Consider the following 15471-nt stretch of genomic DNA (forward strand, 5'->3'; position numbering starts at 1 on the left):
CAAGGCCCATTGGTCCTCATTGGTCTTCCATTATGAAAACTAGTCACAGGCAATGACATGAGCAGAAGTGTGGAAAGTACGTAACTTGCTTTTAAACGAAAATGTAATTTGAAAAATATTGCCAATTAACCACAGTCCTGCTTGGCTCATTACCTACCCCGTGTTTATTAGTTTTTGCCTGGTGTGCCTCGAGACGCTTTTTCCCTCCTCGGTGGTATGATGGTACCTGCTGTAAAAGGCTTGTTCCGTTTTTCTGAGTGTGATCAGGTGGGCTGCATGGGGGCTCTCTGTTACCTGCAGGCAGAGAAAGCTCCACCTGCAGACTCTGCGGGCACTGTCGGAAGTGCAGAAGATGAGCCCGAGGGAGCGGATGCGGCTGAGGAAGGTCCAGGTGGCTGACGAGGAGGCCGGGAAGCTGAAGTAAGCGGCCTTCCCAAGGGGCCCCCAGGGCTCTGGGGGCAATTGTTGGAAGAGCGGAAACCACAGCAAGAAATCAAACTGCACACTCTCATTAGATATTTATCAGTTTATCCCTTCCCTCCTTCCCTCAGAAGATGGTAATTGAGCCATAGATGGTTCTGAGGTGCCAGGCACTGTTATTATGAGCCTTTATTCTTGTGTGGAAGGGAGGACTGAACATCAGGGAGGCTATCAGGGACAAAAATGTAGAGCCAGCCTCCAGACGGAGCCCCTTGCTGCTGACGCCTTGCGTGCATGCCCTGGGGAGCGGGTGAAAGGGGGCTGCTGAACCCCTCTGCCCGGAGCCTCCTCGCCCCTGGAGGGAGGAGAGTGTTCCCGCAGGGCTCTCGTGATGGCTTTAGGAAGGTTGGAAGCAGCACTGTTGTGCCGCGGGTGCCTTTGCCAAGCCTGTGCTCAGGGCAGAGCTGCAGGCGTGGGACACCATGGTGATTCGAGTCCACATGGGAAAAGGGACTTGCTTCCAGAGAGCTCTGCACTCCCAGTTTCTCAGACACTGGTTCTTCAGTTGCTAAGTGACCCAGTTTCCTAATTTTTCTTTTTCTTTCTTCCTCTGCCATCTTTCTGGTGGCTTAGAAGCCTCAGCCGAGAACTAGAGAGACCAAAAAAGGCCTGAAACTCAAATTAGTCCATCGTGTGACCTTGTTAATGTGTCTGAAAAGTGATTCAAGGTGTCCTTGTACTTACTTACAGTGAATATCACGAGGAACTGACTAAGACCCCAAAGATGGTTTTCCCTTAATACGTGTTTTCTTTAATAAACATGAAGAGTTCCGTCAAAGTGCTTCATGGGCAGCAGGGTGCCGGTGACTGTGTCACAGCCACGCCGGGGGTGCAGGGCCCGGGGAGTGGCTGCTGCTCTGTTTGCTGATTCCGTGGTGTAAATACTCCCACGATGGAGTTTCATGGTACCAGTGCGGTGTCACTGAATGTTCAGTTGGACAATGTATATAAACCAGTGAATCACCGAGTGTAGATTCTGCTGAGAAAATACATTCATGAAAGTTGTTTGAATCATTGCATCAACTCCCAGTCCCAAATCTATTTCACATACCCCGGGAATGGTTCCTAGGATTCATGTCACTGGTTGAGGGTAGAAGGAAAGTTAAATCTCCAACAGGAACAGATTTAAAAGGCAATGTAATAACTTACATGCACAGTACAAATTATTTTTCAGATTAAAACTTTTAATACACAAAAGTCATAGATCTTCCTCATGACATTTAATATTTTTGTTATTTAAGGGAAATTTTTAAAACAGTTTGTTCTTGATATTATGAATGAATTGTATTACAGCTGTTTTGATGATTGTTTCTAGGACTCGAGAGAGCTCACGTGTTTTAGCTAGAAAACGACTCTGTTGTCATGAGGGTTATCACATACCTGCTTTATAGACAAGGAAATCTGACTACAGGGATGTTCAGTGAATTTGCCAAAAATCAAAGTATAAATTAGCACACAAGGAATCACAGGAACTCAAATGTTTCTTAATAGGTCTATTAAACTCAACTCTCCTGTTGTAGAGGAAACAGAAAATGTCTGGAAAAAATTCCCCTTCACAGCGACTCTCATACTCTTTTCCATTAATTCCATGGAATGCCATCTCTGTTGCCCCTGTCTGTGGGCTTGTTACCCGGTGCACGTAGTGGGCGTCAGGGACACACGCCCCTGCCGGCACAGGCTGGGAGCGCACGGGGTGGGGACCGCCCTCTGCTGTGTTTGGGGGGCTCTGAGGTGACCGAGGGGCCAGGCATCCTGTGTGCACTCACCCAGTGGGGCTGCACCGCACTCACCCCGATGAGGGAGAGACCCGCGGGCCTGGCATCCCGACCGACAGCCCAGTTTGCCTATTGAAACAGGGATCACGCTTAGCTGTGTAACATAGATGTGGTTTTGTTAATGTATGTAAAGTACCTTTTACAGCTCCTTTTCTACGTTCACATTATGCAGAAAGCTTGCGGAAGAAAAGTATGAAGAAAACAACAAACGAATGCAGGAGCTGAGACGTGGGAACTTTCAGCAGCTAACTGCTGACGTGCTCCATGTAAGTGCCCTTCCATCTTAAATCTCACCTAAGACCTCTCCTTGCCTCAGATGCTTGGGTAGGAAGAGAGACAAGGTGGGGGAAAGCACCCAGACCGACTGCACAGGTCCCGGGAGGAAGTCCTGGGGGCGTTTGGGGACGTGGGCGGACAGTGAGCACGCGGACTCAGAGCAGCTGTGCCGGGCGCTGGCGGGGAAGGACGACCAGAGCTCAGACCGGGACCCTGCCGGGCAGACGTGGGTGTGTGTGGTTCTGAGTCTCAGCCATGCTGTCGTTTTCTTTACCTAGCTAGTCCATTGTTCTTTTTCTGACTTATTTTTCATTCTTCCCCTTTTACTTTCTGTCTCTCAACCATGTGATTGTGCATTGTGTTAATAACCCCTTTCAAACTTTGAAGGATTATCACAGATGGCCGATAATACACGGGGTTGCAGACTCACATGAAATGTCCCCAAATGCGTGTCCTCTGCACCCCAAGCTCCTGAACAGCAAACACCATCCCCCTAAGGGTTAAAAACATCTTCATAGGCCTTGGTGTGGGTGTTGAGACTTGAGGTGGTCTTTCTTCAGGGTCGTATTTGGATAGTAGGCATGGACACCAGCCTCCTCGCTAGGTAGGTAACAGCAGCTTGGGAAGGAGTCATTTCTGTGGAGGACTTAACTCTCTCAAATTCTGGTTATTTGTTCGTTGGAGATCCCTCCATCTGAGGGAGATTCTTTCCTTTAGCAGGAGGAGCCGAGCCCCCCATGGCTGTGGGGGTGATCCCTGAGGTCAGGGGAGGCTGGTTTTGCTGCAGCCCAGTAATCAGAGGGCCCCACGCCCTGGGCTGTGCAAGCCCCAGCAGAGCTCACTCTCAGACAGGCCAGAGCCTCAAACGTTGTCTTATGCCTCCCCTCAGTTACTGAGGGGTTGCGAGCCCTTTTGAGTTCTGAAAACACAAAGCTGGACGAGCCAGGGCCAGCCCTTTCTGACCTTATGAGTCTTCCTCCATTGGACCCTTTAGCAGATGGTGTGGGGACGCTGATGAGGCACCCCCCCCATCTCCACCCACCCTCCTCAGTGAAGCCAGCCCAGAGACATGGGAGGGGGATGGTTCCTGCTCTCAGACAGAACCTGGTGAGGGGAGGAATGGCTGGATCCAGGGGTGAGGGGTCAGCAGCTGTGTCTGTCAAACCCCGGCCACTTCCGGGAAGGGTCTAGATGCCACCAAGCCCCCTCCAAACACGGAGCACCCTCCTTCAGCTCCCCAGCACTTTCTTGGCCCTGAAATGCTGACTTGTGGGGGCAGATCTTCTTCCCCTCAGGACTGAGAGCTGCAGGTCCACAGACCCTCACAGGGAGTCTGGAAGGTGTTAAGAAGTCTGCCTTTGTTAATGTATGTAAAGTACCCTATTTAATCAGCTGATAGAAACCAGGACTTTTTTTCAGGAATGCTCAGGGTCCCCTGCTTCCAAGGTACTTTGCCCCCAGAGGTTGGAAATTGAGAATTACAGGCCTGGTCACATTTTGTTTCATAAAACCTAAATAACTGTATTCTTGGAGTTACCACATGGCAAATAAAAATGTAGTTTCCAGATTGAGCTTACATTTTAGTGTCTGATAACTTACTTAACTTTTTTACTTTTCTTCTATGACTTTTCCAAATAATCATTTTGGGAAGAAAAGATAGTCTCTTCAATAAGTGGTGCTGGGGAAAGTGGACAGCTCCCTGTAAAAGACTGAAACCAGAACATTCCCTAACACTATATACAAAAATAAACTCAAGTGGATTAAACACCTAAATGTAAGACAAGACACTATAAAACTCATAGAAGAAAACATAGGCAAAACACTCTTTGACATGCATTGCCCCTGTATTTTTTGGATCCATCTCCTACTGTAATAGAAATAAAAACAAAAATAAACAAATGGGACCTAATTAAACTTAAAAGCTTTTGCACAGCAAAGGAAACCATACATAAAACAAAAAGACAACCTATGGAATGGGAGAAGATATTTGCAAATGCTGCAGCTAACAAGGGATTAATTTCCAAAATATACAAGCAGTTCACACAGCTTGATATCAAAAAGAACAAACAACCCAATCAAAAAATGGGCAGAAGACCTAAATAGACACTTCTGTGAGGAAGACATGCAGATGGACCACAGGCACGAGAAAATAAGCTCAACATCACTACTTATCAGAGAAACACAAATCACACCTGCAATGAGGTGTCACCTCACACCAGTCAGAATGGCCACCATCAAAAAGTCTACAAATAATAAATGCTGAAGAGGCTGTGGAGAAAAGGGAACCCTCCTACACTGCTGGTGGGAAGGTAGTTTGGTGCAGCCATTATGGAAAACAGTATGGAGATTCTTAAAAAACTAAAAATAGACTTACAATATGATCCAGCAATCCCACTCCTGGGCATGTTTCCAGAGAAAACCCCAATTCGAAAAGATACATGCACCCCAATGTTCACAGCAGCACTATATACAATAGCCAAGACATGGAAACAACCTAAAAGTCCATTGACAGATGGCTGGATAAAGAAGCTGTGGTATATTTATACAATGGGATACTACTCAGCCATAAAAAAAAAATAAAATAATGCCACTTGCAGTGACGTGGATGGACCTGGAGATTGTCATTCTAAGTGAAGTAAGCCAGAAAGAGAAAGAAAAATACCATATGATATCACATTTATGTGGAATCTAAAGAAAAAAAAAGACAAATTTATTTACAACACAGAAACAAAAATGGGCTTCTTAAAAATATTTTGTGACTATTTTCACAAATGACTCACCACAGTGTGGCACGGCTTTGTTTTACTCATTCATTTAAGATTAATTTGAACTTTCTGCTTTTGATAAGAAGACTGTCTTGGAGTAGTTCTCCATGAAAGCCGTTTATCAAGTAAAATTGGTCAGTTCAGCATTAGCTCTGGGTTGCAAACACACACACACACACACACACACACACACAATGATTACTTGAAATCCCTACTGATACATTTGAGAAGTTTACCTTTTGCTTTTTTGAAGTGTAAATCCTTTCATGTCACCTGTCAGAGCTCTTTCTTTTAGAAAATTGAAATTCATAGACTCATGGAACTTTTAAAGCCAGAAGAAACTTGGATGTCCTCCAGGCCAGCATGTCCAGTTTTGAGATGCTGAGAACAGGCCTGGACAAGGGTCGGGTCAGTGTGAGGCCCCAGGTGGGCGGCTGAAGGAGCTCCTGGCTCTCAGCTGCCGATCAAGTGAATCTCTCCTTCGATTGTGCCCTGGGGCGTCCACCTGCCTCACCCTGAAACTAAGGTCATGGAGGGTTAAATGCTTTGCCCAAGGTCACACCTGTCCATTGATTCAAGACTGTTTCTCTTATTCCAAGCTGCCTTGCTGAGATTGGAAAATGTTTTCATGTTTGAGGAAGAGGATTAGGTAGGCTTTTGTTTCCAAATCGTCTTCTAAACAAGCATCTTGTTTCATTTGTGGCAATGCTGTTTCCTCCTGCCGGCTTCTCATGAATTGTTAATTATTTTCCACAAGGAATTTGATGCCCCAGCTGCAGAGGACCTGCCTGCATCTCAGCCCGTTCCTTCCCCGGACCTTGGCGCACGGGAGTCAAGTGTGGAGGACACCATAGCTGACCTTGGAGATCATGGTATGAGTTTGCACCAATTTTCAGAAGGCTGCCCTTGATGACACGTGGGTTGGTGTGGCTGACCCATCAGTAGGTCTGGATGTCTATGACCGTCTTCCATCAGTTTCCCGGATCTTGGCTGGGGTCAGAGTGAAAAGCAGAGAAGCCAGGGGTTTGTCTGTCCTCTCCTGTCTTCTTTGTCGCAGGGAAAATGAGTTGGAAACTCGCACCAGGCGAGGGACCTCCTCTTCTGCATGAGTTACGCAGCATCATTAACATGGCTCTGCGTCATCATTAACATGGCTCTGGAGCAGTGTGGGACTGGGAACGTGCTCAAGTCCTGTTTCCCTCTGTATGTGGCTTCCCTGGCCCTCATAAACCAGAAAGAAAAGTGCTCAGAGCTCTGACCCAAACTGGGGAGATACGTCATGGCCTGATGGTTAAAAACATAAGTTTTGGAGTAAGACAGCTGGCCCTATCAGGGAAGCCCCTGGCAACAGTCTCTCAAGGTCCCAGCTTCCTCATCCATGAAACGAGAATGGAGTAAATGAGGTCAGACCCGTGGCATCTCTCAGCTCCGAACCCAGCACAGGGTAAGAGCCACAGAGAGTGGAGCAGTTCATGGCCCTGAGGGGGACGGTTGTGAACGGAGGCCTCACAGTCTTTCCCCCCATCTCCCCAGGGTCTTAGACAAAGTGCCAGGAGAATCACAGGCCCTCAATCAATATTTCTTGAGTGAATGAATGAGTGGGTGAGTAAGTGAATGGATGACATATTGTCTGGACCTCTGAGAAGCAGATGCCAAGATGGGACTAAAAGTGCAAGGATGTTATTCGGGGAAGTGTCTGCATGAAAGGAATTAGGAAAGGGGCTGGGAGAGGCTGAGAGGACCATCAGACCACCACTGGAGTCTCGTTCCGCGTCTTGTTCCGCGACGTGTACTAGCCTGCGAGGCAGAAAGGAGGCAGCAAAGACACCAGGAAGTCCCTCGGGAGAGCCTGCCCTCAGAGGCCTTAGTGTCCCTGCTGCACTTGAGCAGTGGCCTGGGGGGACTTGGTGGCCTCTGGCAGGATGCAGGCTCAGGTCTCAGGACCCAGCCGCAGGGGCCCTTGGCTAGTTATGCCCCTTGTGGTTGGCAGTCTTGGAGGTGCCTCCTCGTGGCTGCACAGGGGTGTGACTGCTCTCCTTAGCAGTAGGTGAGCTCTCTTTTCAAAGAATGGAGTTAGTGAAACTTGGATTGGCTGGTCCTCTCAGCCCGAGTCTGCATTGGTGACCCCCCCACCCCCTCTAGAGCTGTGAGCGCTGGAGTCCCTCCTCCAGCCATAAGGGGCCAGCACCCGAAGCTCTTCAGATTGGCGTTTGCCAGTGTTGAAAATGATGCCATGGAGGCCACCTGGTAACAGGGTTACGGGTGCCAGATGGATTTGCATCTAGATTCTTTTCAGGTAATTCTTTAGTACATTGCTATTTTCCAAGGATAAAATTTGGAAGCATAGAAATGTCCCATGGGCCTTTCTTTCCAAGACTGTAAAATTGAGAGGCCATTGAGTAGCCCCTGATGTGGACGGCGTGTGCCCTGCTGGCAGAGGAGGCCCCAGACGGGATGTGGAGTGGGTGGCCTTGGATCAGGCTGGGCCCAGCCTCCAGATTTCAAATAGGAAAGGTGCTTATTACTCCCTTCACAGTTGAGAAACCAAAGACAGTAAGTAATTTGCTCAAGGGCTCCCAAGTTCCTGCTTTCTAGCACAAATTACTCTAAGCTGGCTCTGACCACAGGGCTGCCAGGACACTCGGGCTGGCGTCCTCCTCACCTCTCTGTCTGTCTTCCGTCGGGAGGTTAGTGTGGCAGCCCGTGTGGTGAGTCACCAGCCAGACGGGAAACGGCGGGTCCGCTCCTTCCACCGCCTCGTGCAGTAAGGAGACTCTACTTAGAGCCCATGGTGAGCTGTGAGATCCAAAAAACACATGGTAGTTTGAGCTGGGCCAAATGCCCTGCAGGATACTTTAAGCATTTTCCTTACTTTTTCCTCTCTGTAGTTCATACTTTACAATTTCTTAAATATTAAGTTGAAAAGGGAGACTTAGAAGTGTGAAAATGTCACCTTTGGGTTGGTGATGGACTGGAATGGTGAGCAACTAAATGATTAGTGATCACAGAGCTTGAAATTCTGAGACATGAGACTAATTTGTTGGTGAGCCCTGAAGTGATTATTTACCCTATTCTTTTTGCTTTTGAAGAAGATTTGACTCCAGACTTTCAGCACCCAAAGGAAGTTTTTATTTATTTTTTTATCTGACTTGTATATGTAAAATAAAATTACACATTCTTTTTAAGCTCCTACACCAGATGTTTCATCAGCCTTTGATGTTGAATCGGGACTTTCCCTCTGGGGTTGAGGCATTAGCTGCGGAGAAGGAAGACAGGGGCGGCATTATTTACATCTGATATGCATTCAGTTGATTGCAGCTGATTTAATCTAGCCAAAGTTGTGGATAACTATTATAATCAAATGAGAATGCACAACTGGAACGTTGAATGAATTATCCTCTTTTAACTCCTTATGTGAAATGCTGCTGCTTTCTTGCACAGGAATTTTTGCCAGGAACTTCGTCACACTCTAGCCTTGTTTTCAGGAATTCACAGCTGAGCTTCAGAATTGCATTTCTTGCAAAGCTGGGAGAGCCTGAGACTCAGGGCCCCCAGACCCACCTAGAGCATAGGCCTCATGACACAGAGGCTGCAGTGGTGTAGGCCTTGGCTGCCCGCCCACTCCCTGGCCAGCTGTCCCCTCCTAACCTACCTCCTGTTGAGCCGCTCCTCGAGCACATCCTGAGCCTCTTCCCTGTGCTCAGAGAAAGCTCTGACCTCAAGGGGGTCGTACTTGGCTTGCCTCTGGGAAGTCCACGTGCCCTTTACGGCCGTGCGCCAGCGATGCCTTCTCTTCCCTTAAAATGTTGAAGTGGAAACGAGGTGATTTGAACTCTGTCAGACAATGATATATTTTTATTGTTTTAATTTTAAGAGAGAAAATGTTTACTCACTGCAGTCCCACTTTTAGACAGTTACTGGGGAAGTGAAAGCACGTCTACAGAACATCTGAACACAAATGTATTTATAGTATCAAAAATTAGAGACAAGTCAAGTGTCATTCCACAGGCCAGTGGGCAAATAAACCTGTAGCTTCTCCGTCCCAGGCAACACTACTCAGCAATGGAAAGGAGCAAACTTTGTGCCACACGCTGCAGGTGGCCATCAGAGCTCTGGGCGGAGCGGAAGGAGCCACACACAGAAGCACTGCTAGTGAGTGGTTCTGTGTCTGTGAGTCCTCCGACCAGGAGCGCTTGTCTCTGGTGACAGGCGTGAGGCCAGTGGCTGCCTGGTGTCGTGGTGTGGGAACGGACCCCAGACATGCACAAGGAACCTACCTCCTGTGGTGATGGAGTTCGCTATCTTGACAGTGGTGACGGTTACCCAGATGTATATACTTGTCATAACTTACTAAACTCTATTTTTTTTTAATTTTTAATGGAGGCACTGGTGATTGAACCCAGGACCTCGTACATGCTAAGCATACGCTCTACCACTGAGCTACACCCTCCCCTTTGAACTCTGTACTTTAAATGAGCGCATTTTATTGTCTATAAATTACACCTCAATAAAGTCAATAAATTTTAAAAATGATAAAATACCCAGAAAAGAAGAAAACAGGAGTAATACCTGTTAGTCTGCATTTTAGCTGCTGAGTGTCTGGGAGAGACTCGTGTGGCACTGTGGACACAAACAGCAGCTGGGACGATGTCTGGGCACCACTTTGGTTACAAAGTCCTTAGTCCAGAAGACAACCCTGGGTTTTCTTCTAATGTCACTGTTGTCCTCCGCAGGGAGTGCTGACAGAGTGTGGGGGTCTTCTCTCGGGAGGAGCGGAGGCTGGGGGCTGGGATCCCTTAGCTCCCCTCTCAGCCCTTGGTTGGAGGGCTGACGGCGGCGTGGTTGGGGACCCAGGCCGGCAGGTCTAAGGTGACCTCGGAGCCACTAAAGAAGCTGGAGCCTAACAGGACAAAACCTGACAGCCCAGCCTGCAGAACCCCCAGGACAGAGACACTGGTGGAGCCACCTGGCTTAGCAGCTCTCAGAAGGGAGGACCCCGTGCTGGCGGCCATCCCCCTGGTCCCAGATGTCCCGTCACTCCAGGGCTGTAGCCGTCTTGGAGACGTGAGTGATACATATACACTGATGGCGGTTTTGTTCCATGATGTCACACGCTCCACTGAGTTGCACTTGTGTTTCCACCTGACTGTCTCATTGACTCCCAGGAATACAGGCCCCTGCAGGCACTCCCTCACGTGCTGAGCTCTGGAGGATAAGTAGGACGAAGCTAGGACTAACTGAAGACACACGGACCCCACCCTGAGGCACACTTAATGAATCAGAGAGCTCCTGCATGCTGAGCTGATGGGCGCCTCTAATGGAAATTTAAAAGATTGTATCCAAGTTGCAAAGCAGAAGTGGAGGCAGGGTCACCCCTGCCACGGCAGCCACTGCACCGCTGTGTCCTAAGCAGGCATCCTAGAAATGAGGAAAACCAGTCTCCAGAACCTCAACTCTCGTCATAAAGAAAATCAGTGACGTGGGCCTCTCACTTGGGAAAGATGTCTGTGGTCCCATGGTCCCCCCACCGTGGCTAATATAAATCACACAGTGCTTATGAACCGAGGGCTCTACTGGGGGCGGAGAGCATCCTGAAGTGGCTGCGCCTGGCCTATCATGGTTAAACTTTGGAACGAATCAATTAAGCAGAAAATCAAATAAGCATCAGTCATGGCTTTAAGGTAGGACAGAACACAAAATGTAATAGACTGAGACCTCATATAATGTGTGCCTCAGATGGCGTTTGGGACACACCATGCATGGTTTTCCCTTAGTCGATGAAATTGTTTTCCACGCGTGCAGTTTCACAGTCACACTCAGGGCTCCTGCACCCCTCACCTGGAGATCATCCTTACGATGCCCAAAGCAGGCTGACCTGCTGGAGAAAATTAACACAGCCAGGTTGGCAGCGTCCAGTCCAGTCCATGAGCATCTTTGACTCATATGCTAGTATTTTGGTTGAAGTGACTGAAAAATTTTGCTTTGGTCTTAGGCCAGACCTTAATCTAGGCATTTGTAATAGGCATTTAAATTTGTCCTCCCTGATCTTTGTAAAGGGCTTTCTGTTCTGTTTCGTGGCACTGAGAGCCTGCTCAGTGTCAGCCAGCTCCCATATCACTTGTCAGACTCATTTCTTCAAGTGAAATAACATGTCTCCAGAAAAAAAAAATCAACAAAACCTTTCTGGCCAGGAAAGACGGCAGCAGTATGTAATTCCTTTTGTCACTCAGGACTAACAGCATTTTCTGCCAGCTCTTCTTCTCTTGCTTCTAAAAAAATTCAAAATAGAAAAATAGGAAACCTGCAAAAATGTCCAAGATGATTGTCATGTTTTGTAATAGTATGTCCATGTGTGAGCAGTGATATGAATTTGACTTATTCTAGAAAAGTCCATTTTTCCGTGCATGCCTGCCAAGAAGTGTTTGAGGCACGGCCAGCATTTACAGCTCCCCAGCTGGACCTGCCTCTGAGGTTGCAGGAGGGGGTCTTCCTGGATTCACCTTGCTGTTCTGTGCACTGGCATCCATGTGTCAGAACACACGTCACACAAATCACGAGTGTGTGGTGTGACTGCACACCCGGCTTCACAGCTCACCTTGACCATCCTTTCCTGTGAACCCCTGACTTGTTTGGTCTCTTTTTGTGGCCATGGCTCCTTTAAATTGTTAATGGGCGTCTCTTCTTACAGGTAAAGATTAGCAGGCAAGTACAGAGTTGAAGATGCGTTGAAGGTGCCACGATCTTCCACTGCGTTTTGCGCTGGACGTGTGCGGTTGTGGGGCTCAAAGGGGGTGTACTCTTTTGATGTCTCAGATTCATTTTCTCTTTTGAATCTAGGACAAATGAACAACCCCAACTCCTCTCCCCAGCTTGACTCTACGTGACCTGTTTTCCTGGCTTCAAAAAGCTTACAGTTAAATTAATCCCCTCCCCCCTCTGTCCTCCGCCCCCCACAACCCCACTTTAAGGCACCTGATAGTTTGCGTGAGCAGCTGATCAGGAATCCGCGGCCTCCTCTTATTTGTGAGGTTACACATTTGAACAGGACTAACCTTTGTGCGTTTATGGTCCCCTGGAGGAGAAATTTCAGTGGGACAGTCACTCGAGAGGGCCAGAAAGTGACCACTAGTCAAGAAAAAGCAGGCTTGGGAAAAATTCTAAATGTTCCGGCCCCGTTAGCTGTGTGTCGCTGGTGGGGAGGGCTCAGTGCCCTGCTCATGCGAGCGTGTTCACGGCCACGTTCCCACCTGCTCCTGGGGACGCCCTCGCTCTTGGGAGCCGTCCTGACGTCATTCCACACCTCACCTCTCACTTTTTACTCCATGAGTCATACTTCTGCATTCTTTGATCCCCAACCCAGTAGGCACCCCGGTAAGAGTGTATGTTTCCCATTACGTTGACAGAATTCATGGATTCACATTTGATGGCATCCTCGAGAGGTGCTCGCGGCCCCGCAGCTGAGAGCCAGGGAGCCGGCCCCTCACCACTCAAAGCATGGTCCAAGGGCCGGCGTCACTACACCTGAGGACTTGTTAGAAATGCAGGCTCTCGGACCCCAGCCCAGGCTCCTGGGTCAGAAGATGCAAAAGCCCAGTTATCTGTCTGCACGTGAAAGTGTGAGAAGCGCTGGGTGGGGTCTACCTCGCTGAGGACATGGTCCTGGATTCTGTTTCATCTTTTCCTTCTCACCTGCTGACACAGTGACTGGCTCTGAGTTGATCACTGGTAAATATTTGCTGAGTGAGTGACTAAACCTAGGGGGAAGTCCTGTGAGAACACTAATGCTTTTTGTCACAAGCAGCATGCCTTTCTTGCCCAGATAAAATCAGTTGAGCAAACAGGAGAATAGCAAGTTGCCATAGGAGGCAATTTGTGTGCGCTGGTGTTCACCTGTAATTTTTGACTCTTGAGGGAGGTTGTAATCTAATGTTGCCAGGTGGACACCAGAAAGATGAAAATTAAAGGAGGAATTTCAGAGAGCTGGGGATAGAAATCCTCCAGGCATGCTGAGTGGCCTAGCCTTTGCCTCCCTCTTTACAGATACTCCCACATTTAAACAGTCTCTTATGTAAGCCACCAGCACTGCAAAAATGTGGTTTCTTCTTCTGCAGTAACAATAGGTGAGTATTTCATTTAATAAATACTCATCTAAGTATCACCCTAAGCTAATCCTCAGGCTCCTTCCATGACCGCTGAGTGTGCCCCACAGTGGGAACGAGGGGCTTTGTGAAGGGGAGCCTGTGTTCCAGGTGCATGGTCTCCTTCGTGTCTCCCCCATGGAGCCCATGGCAGCACCTCACGTGTGACAGCATGAGCAAGTGCTGATTGGTGGGTTTTCTTGGTTCTTTTGGCTGGGTCCCCTGGAAGCGGACACTGACGCGGAGTTTGAAGTACAGAAGACATATCGAGGGCAAGGTCTGTTGAAAGGAAAGTGGGCATGGGGTCAGGAGCAGGCAGAGAGGGTCTCCGGACTGTGACGTGTGTCTGACACTGTGAAAGGTGTCAGGAAGGAGCAGGAAGGAAGCAGAGTGTAGGGAGAGCCTCAGGCTTCACTGAACTTCTCCGCCGGCTCCAGGTGGTTTCTAGATGAGAGGTTTCCCACAGAGGAATCTTCCGTCGGGCAGAATGGTTGCGCCCTACTGCCCCCGACAGCTCCAGTGCTCAGCAGGTCCAGGATGCCGCAGTCTCCTCGGCAGGTTTGGGGCAGGAGGTCTGAGAGGCGCCCTCCACAGGCGCCGCAGTAGGTCACCTGAGTCATCCATGTGCCCAAAATGAAAAAATAGTGTGCACAAACTGGCCTAGAATTGAATACTTTTCTCTAACTTTGAGTAACCTTATCTGCAGTATCAAAGTAAGAATGGCTGAAACTGCTGGAATAACCATAGACATGTCACAAAAATCTGCTAGACTAGAAACCACTGGTGTACATGAGAGAGGTTTGGAGCCAGACTATCTCTTCCCCACTTCTGCCACTGTGTGACAGCCGTGTGAACTTGGGCAGAAAAAAATTAACATTCCCAAGCCTCAGTTTTCTCATCTGCATAATGGGGATAATAATAATAATACCCACTCTTCAGGGGCTAAGTGAGGAGTAAATTAGATGGTACACAAAAAGTTCATGAAACATAGAAAGCACATATCAATCTCTTACTGAAAAAATATGTCAAAGCCAGTTGCAATATTTTCTCAAGTTCCACTTAAAACCTTTGAAATTGGGGGTGAGATAATATTTCAGTTTTTAACCACTCCAGAGACCTGATTATAGTTTACAAGCACCTTCACTGTATGAATTAAATATGATTTGGAATACAGTACTTTTATTTGCTGTAGTTTTTGTATTTGTGGGAAATACAAAATCACTCAGGCTGGTTAGTTCCCCCTGTCAAATCATGGTCTTAATTACGTCCATCTGGGCCAATTAGTTTAGCACCAAGGAAAATCATCTTTGTCAAGACTCCCAGAACCAAAGCCAAGTCTCTGCAGACCTGTGTTCGTTCCTGTTCATGGGTCGGAGGTGCCATGGTTATTCCCAGAAGCAGAACCTGGGACTAAGTTCTTGCTTCAAAAGATGCTCTTTTGCCAGCCATCCTGAGCCTAAAATGTCCAGCTCTTTTCTCTAAATACATTATAAATGTAAATGTATTTTGTGCCAAGGAGATAATAAGGCAGAAATATACATTAGTGTTTCCACTCTAGTCTCACCTGGGATTTGGGCCAAACTCTGTAGATTAAACCAAAGAGCTTGGTAGGCATGACTATGACTTTTGCAGTGGAAACATTCAGGTGGTGCATGCAGTTACTTTAATAGAACTCTGCTCTGGGTTTGTAATGAAATCAGGGAGTTTTTCTAAATCACAGGGATTGATTCTGTACTCTACCCTGCAGGCTGTATGTGCAGTGACTGCCTGGTTTTGGACAAGTTGCTCTGAATTCTTCCTGTTATTTTCTCCTTTAGTCCGAATATGAACGCATTTCAGCAGGCTGCTGTGCCACAGCAGAGATTCCCGGGATAGGGGAGAGTCTGCTCATCTCACATCAGTGAACGAGCCCGCCTCCCTCAGGCTGTGCCTGGAGTTAGAATATCCAGATACGACTCTGTGCATGGCCAAGTCATTTGATTCTTACTACAAATCTGCTGAGCCAAGCAGGCCATATTTATCTTCAAGGAGGGCGTG

At 47.9% G+C, this 15471-nt stretch overlaps 1 protein-coding gene across 1 annotated transcript in view; it reads left to right on the top strand.

Moving 5' to 3' along the window:
- Positions 1–15471, top strand: part of NEK11 (NIMA related kinase 11) — a 203285-nt gene that overhangs the window by 99827 nt on the left and 87987 nt on the right. Inside the window, 3 exon segments of the mRNA XM_032489468.1 lie at positions 301–420; positions 2428–2521; positions 6054–6168. Coding sequence (XP_032345359.1) covers positions 301–420; positions 2428–2521; positions 6054–6168 — 329 coding nt within the window.

The sequence above is a fragment of the Camelus ferus genome, chromosome 1, assembly GCF_009834535.1.
Source record: "Camelus ferus isolate YT-003-E chromosome 1, BCGSAC_Cfer_1.0, whole genome shotgun sequence".
Lineage (NCBI taxonomy): Eukaryota > Metazoa > Chordata > Mammalia > Artiodactyla > Camelidae > Camelus > Camelus ferus.